Here is a 6,514-nt window from a genome sequence, read left to right on the forward strand (position 1 = left end):
ACTGATTAGTCGGTCACAGACCACAGAGCAACATAGACCTTCGTTGACGTGGGGTCCGAGTGACAGCTTTTGTGTTTGACACGGCGTCGAAAAGGTTAATGTACCTATTAGACGATATTTCTTAAAACTTGAGTACCACGCAAACCTAGAAAACGACTCTTAAAAATAAATTCTTCTCAAAAGTAAATGTTACCAACGATGGACACAGTATACAACAGTGAGTACAGGTTCGTCAATGCGTGTGTAATACTCGTGCATGCATAATGCATAGGCTATGATGACCGCTTACCATCAGGCGGGCTACGTTTTATCTCCTGGTAGCACTGAGGAGTTCCCTCGCTTCTCTCGCTAGAGTGATGTCTTCAGCCCGCTGCTGAAGCGACAGGGCTTCAGCTCTGAGGGACTCCAGGGTCGACGCCAGCAGCGCTAAGGACTTGGGATAGCACGCTTCAGGTACGGAGAGCTTGTTGAATTTTGTCTGGAAAAAATAATGCATTATTTGATAAAAGTCACAAGTAAAATAATAGGGTATTTGACTATATTTAAAATAAATTATTTCATACTAGGCATGAAATAAAGCACCAGATTAGAAAAACATAGATAGCAGTTATTTTGAAACACGAGTTATATTTAATAAATCGGGTAGAAATATAAATAAAAAGTAGGTGAGTTGACCGTGACGTCATTGTGGGTGGTAATTTACCTGTCTAATGTGTGTTTTGTCTCACATTTTGCTTAATGAGAGAGTGAGACGCAATGCCATTGGACCAAGATATTGGACAGATGGAACACCATCCTGTGTAATGACTAATGTTTCATATAAATTCCAAAAAACAATACAATTACAATTCTAAAAAAGAAACTGATTTGACTAGTAGGAGAATGCCCTATTGTAAAATTTCATCTGATTATTATTTGTCATACAGAATCACTTCATTTATAAAATTCGGTAAATAAAATGACCAAAGCTACCCAAGTTTAATTGACTGACACCTAATTGACCACAGTCGGCTATAGGCGACAAAAATGAATGCTAAACCTTTGGCCGCCAAACAGTGGCGTAAGCGTGAACTAATCTAGCCGTGGGCGAAATCGCATCTGCGAGGCCCTTTTGTTTCACTGTGCCCGAAGGGGCCTCGCGCGAGTCCCCCATTGGGGCGCGAGGCCGTGGGCGACGGCCCACTTCGCCCACGCCTAGCTACGCCACTGCCGCCAAAGACGTCAACTGACGCGCGCGACTATATTATACTTAATCGAAAATAACAGGCTCTTACCTTAGCCAACTCACAGCTCTCCTCATAAGCAAACACCTTCTGCCTCATCTGCCGCACCAACTCCTGAATATTCCCCGGATTAGGGTTCTGCTTCCTCAAACTCTCCCTCGAGCACGCCAATTCCCTCCTCAACTCCTCCATAAACTTGTTATTACGGTCTATTTTCGCTTGCAACACTTCGTTCTTTTGTGTAAGTTTGAGTAGCTCGTATTCGTCGTCTAGCTCGTCTGCTAGTTCTCGAGAGTGACGTAGGGAGATGGCGATTGGGTCGAGTTGGACGACGTCCAATGCTTGCTGTTGAGCGGCTTTTAGGAGGAGTTGTTGGGTTTTTTGGGGGAGAGCGTCGATGGATATGTTGAGTTTTGTGAGCGTCTCGGTGGTTACTGCGGCTGGGGGACGGAGATTGAAATATTATGGGGTATTCTCCCTCAAATGCTCAAAGGTTAACTGGAAGAGATCCCTTAAAGGGATAAGTTCGCCTTTGTACTAATGACGAATGTTATTTTACAGTACATATGGTCCTATTTTCCCGCACTAGTGCGTAAAATAGCACTTTTCGTGCGATGTCAAAAGTTTAAGTAAAACGTACGATACACGTGCGAATAGGTAATTCGCAACTCGTGTCGAATTTCCTCTTTTCCGCACTTGTATCGTAAATAACTATTTCCTGTTTTGTTTTGATTTTTGTACAATAAAGTGTTTTACTACTTTACTAAAGTGAAATTGAAAGAAAAACCAATAAGTTGTTTCTCCATTGGGGCATTTCATATGAAGCGGACAGGAAAAAAAAAGTGAGGTTCCCGAATTTGTTTATATTTGGTTTAGTTCTTCTTCTAGTAGGTATAAAACCGGACGCCAAATATTTTTTTATATATGACGTTTATTTTAAAAATTATGAGCTTTTCAAAAATTACCGTAATTGAAATTCCGATTTTTTGAAACTCGAATATCGAATAATTAAAATATATAACTTATTATTAAACCAAGCGTTTTGTATAGAATTTTTAATGATCTTTTCAGCAAAGAAATCAATTTTGAAAAATAAATAATGGTTAAAACCGGAAGTAAACTTTTCGAAACCATTTTTCGAAAACTTTGACCAGTTTTTTTTTATTTTTTTTTCATCTCAAAATATAGCCCTAAGTATGTACAAAATACACTAGAAGTTGTAGAATGGGATCTCCATTGGTTAAGACAATAGGTCAATAAATGTACATACGTGTCGCCCTGAGTGCGACGTACCGTACTGGTATATAGCAGCTGTTAGGCGATATATGAAGTTAAGATGTCTGCCATCTTTTAGCAGTGAGAAGAACTAGTTACGTATGCAAGAAAGAGATGGCAGTATGACGCCACGCCATTTTGATTTTCCGTTATTGTTTTAGTTGTTACTGTGACCTTGCTGTGAATTGTGCACATTTTACGACACTTAACAATTTAATTATGGCTCCGTACGGATATCGATGTAATAATCCGTTTCGTTTAGTAAATCATCGAAAGACTAAAAATTTAAGAAAAGTTTCTACGTGCTTAGTGCAAAAGTGGGGCTGTCCACCAAATGTGTATGTGTGTGCATCTTGTAGGAAACGACTTTTAAATGAATCACCTCCAGTGCCTCCAGTAGCTAATGAAAACGTTGTGCAATGCAGTCAAACATCGAGTGAATTTTCGCAGAACAACCAAGATGAACCTTTTATTCCTGAAGACAAATTCAAACATAATTCCACTCAAACTGATACAAACATAGAAAGTGAAGAAATTTTACAGCAATTAAAGGAGAAATTTAATGATCCGTCGACGTCTATTTCCATGAAAACTATGATTTTGACAGTAGCACCAAAATCGTGGACAGAGAATAAACTAGCGGAAGAGTTTGGAACATCTAGGCGACAGGCAAGAAAAGCAAAACTACTTGTAGACAAGTTCGGTATATTTTCGTCTCCCAACCCGCGTGGTAGCAGCCGTAAACTGTCAGCTGAGGTCGAAAATATGGTAAAATGTTTTTATCTCCGAGAAGACATTTTGGTGCTACTGTCAAAATCATAGTTTTCATGGAAATAGACGTCGACGGATCATTAAATTTCTCCTTTAATTGCTGTAAAAGTTCTTCACTTTCTATGTTTGTATCAGTTTGAGTGGAATTATGTTTGAATTTGTCTTCAGGAATAAAAGGTTCATCTTGGTTGTTCTGCGAAAATTCACTGGATGTTTGACTGCATTGCACATTGTTTTCATTAGCTACTGGAGGCACTGGAGGTGATTCATTTAAAAGTCGTTTCCTACAAGATGCACACACATACACATTTGGTGGACAGCCCCACTTTTGCACTAAGCACATAGAAATTTTTCTTAAATTTTTAGTCTTTCGATGATTTACTAAATGAAACGGATTATTACATCGATATCCGTACGGAGCCATAATTAAATTGTTAAGTGTCGTAAAATGTGCACAATTCACAGCAAGGTCACAGTAACAACTAAAACAATAACGGAAAATCAAAATGGCGTGGCGTCATACTGCCATCTCTTTCTTGCATACGTAACTAGTTCTTCTCACTGCTAAAAGATGGCAGAAGTCTTAACTTCATATATCGCCTAACAGCTGCTATATACCAGTACGGTACGTCGCACTCAGGGCGACACGTATGTACATTTATTGACCTATTGTCTTAACCAATGGAGATCCCATTCTACAACTTCTAGTGTATTTTGTACATACTTAGGGCTATATTTTGAGATGAAAAAAAAAATAAAAAAAAACTGGTCTAAGTTTTCGAAAAATGGTTTCGAAAAGTTTACTTCCTGTTTTAACCATTTTTTTTTTCTAAATTGATTTCTTCGCTGAAAAGATCATTAAAAATTCTATACAAAACGCTTGGTTTAATAATAAGTTATATATTTTAATTATTCGATATTCGAGTTTCAAAAAATCGGAATTTCAATTACGGTAATTTTTGAAAAGCTCATAATTTTTAAAATAAACGTCATATATAAAAAATATTTGGCGTCCGGTTTTATACCTACTAGAAGAAGAACTAAACCAAATATAAACAAATTCGGGAACCTCACTTTTTTTTTCCTGTCCGCTTCATATGAAATGCCCCCATTATCATTTGACTAAAAGTATTAGTCAGCAATATAAAAACCAAGTTAAGGCACATAATAGAACTGAATTCTAATTTCAACTGTAACTTCATTGGGACAGCACAGAAGTTCTGCAGTATTTATGAATTGCAGTGGTATAAAAGTAAAAGGAGAAGGTGATAATAAAATAGGGTACACAAAGTAAATAACACATCTAAACATAAATTTATTCACTAAATTAAACAACTTCTAAACTAGGAAAATCAACAAGCGTCTCTATTCTCTTTGCAACATTCAGAAGCAATTCTTCTGACAATTTCGGTCCCATCAACTGAATGGACAATGGCATCTTGTTCTTTGACAGACGGATTGGTATCGAGACGGCTGGCACTCCAGCCATGTTTGCGGGCTGGGTGCAGTAGTCTTGGAACGCACACTGGTCCCGATTATGCTTCGACACAAATTCATCCAATAATGGTGCATCTGACAATGTGGTCGGAGTCACAAGCAAGTCAACTTCTTTGAAAACTTTCTCAAAATCATCTGCGATCATCCTGCGTAGCTTTAAAGCTTTTATAAAATATTTTTCATAATTTCTTGTTAGTAAAAAGTAGTTGCCGGCGAAAATTCTAGATCGGACAACTTGGTTGAAGCCTGCAGAGCGAGATGAAGCATAAAGCTCTTCAGTTGAGTAGTCTTCTTTAGTTCTAAGTCCAAATTCTATTCCATCATACCTTGCCATGTTGCTGGCAACTTCACATTGGTTTAAAATTGAGTATACCGCTATTGATACTGATGTATTTGGCATGGAAACAGTTTGAACAATTGCTTGTTCATTCTCCAACAGATTTGTGACTAATCTCCAAGTATCTACTATATCTTCTGACATACCTTGACAGTGGTATTCTTTAGGAATCCCTATCTTAATTTTTGACATATCAAAATTGTTATCCAAAGTAATTGGAGTGAATTCCTTTTTAATTGTAGTTGAATCTAATTCATCCGGTCCAGCTATGCAGTTTAAGATATTCACAGCATCATCCACTTTTCTAGTCATAATGCCTGGTACATCCATTGAGTTTACTAGTGGTATCAAACCATATCTTGAAACAAAACCGTAAGTAGGTTTTAAACCAACAATACCGCATAGTGCTGCAGGGTTTCGGGTAGAACCTCCTGTGTCTGATCCGATGGCTGCGACACAAGCTCCAGAGCTTACTGCTACAGCGCTGCCACCGGAACTGCCTCCAGCAATCCTCCAGCAGGCTTTATACCCCCAAGGGTTCCGAGTTGGCCCAAATATAGAGTCAACAGTGCCCGCACCCATGGCAAACTCATCTAGATTACATTTTCCTATCAGGCAAGCTCCTGAATCACGTAATCTTGAATAAACTGTAGCATCATACGTTGGTACGAAGTTCAAAAGCATGTTCGATGCGCAAGTGGTACGTATGTTTTTGGTGCAGAAATTGTCTTTCATACCAACGGTAATACCGTCTAAAGGTTTAGTTTTCTTGTCGATATAGAAGCGTTTTTCACTCTCAATTCCATGGTTTTCAGCTACATCTTCAGTTAAAGTCACAAATGCATTTAAGTCGCGGTTTTGCTTTGCATTTTGTAAACACAAATCTACGAAACTTGTCGGTGTCAGCAGTTTATCTCTGTAAGCTTTATGTATTTCTTTTATAGTGTACGTTGTTAACTTATTCATTTTTGCAGGATTTATCTTAAAATAAATGTTTTTTTTTTACATTCTTGTCATGAGGTTAGAAATAACAGAAATACAACAGCTGACGTACAATACGACCAAATAATGTGCGCACGTTGACGTAACATTAAAATAAGTTATGGAGTATTCTCAATTTAGTTGTATAATATCAAACGATAAATACGATAATTTTCACTCACCCGTAGCTAAATGTTCTTGTTTATCCTTATCCGCTATTTGTAAATGTAGCTTCATGAGTTCTTCGCCACCAACACGCGTATTTTCCATGATTCGACTCATTTTTATTTCTTTAGACACAACAAACAACAAATAAATTCGTTTGGTTTTAAAAAAATTGACAGATTGCCACAACAGACGGAGTCGCTGGCGTTTTCAAGACCGTTGTTTAAACGCGATTATACGTCATGTTGGAATCACAGTAATGAAT

At 37.8% G+C, this 6,514-nt stretch overlaps 1 protein-coding gene across 2 annotated transcripts; it reads right to left on the reverse strand.

The window, feature by feature from the left end:
* Positions 1 to 290: 290 nt before the first annotated feature.
* On the reverse strand, positions 291 to 6,416 carry LOC134801130 (glutamyl-tRNA(Gln) amidotransferase subunit A, mitochondrial). Of its 2 annotated transcripts, XM_063773668.1 has the most exons (3): positions 6,267 to 6,416; positions 1,275 to 1,663; positions 291 to 478 (listed from the first exon to the last, which is right to left on the reverse strand). In XM_063773668.1, exons 1-3 carry the CDS (start codon positions 6,364 to 6,366, stop codon positions 308 to 310), a joined length of 660 nt encoding a protein of 219 aa, XP_063629738.1. In that variant the 5' UTR covers positions 6,367 to 6,416; the 3' UTR covers positions 291 to 307. The 2 variants fall into 2 exon arrangements, with proteins under 2 accessions (XP_063629738.1, XP_063629737.1); XM_063773667.1 differs by lacking the exons at positions 291 to 478; positions 6,267 to 6,416 and adding an exon at positions 4,593 to 6,236 and having other exon boundaries at positions 1,537 to 1,663.
* Between the last annotated feature and the right edge of the window lie 98 nt (positions 6,417 to 6,514).

Source organism: Cydia splendana, chromosome 21 (assembly GCF_910591565.1).
Source record: "Cydia splendana chromosome 21, ilCydSple1.2, whole genome shotgun sequence".
Classification (NCBI taxonomy): domain Eukaryota; kingdom Metazoa; phylum Arthropoda; class Insecta; order Lepidoptera; family Tortricidae; genus Cydia; species Cydia splendana.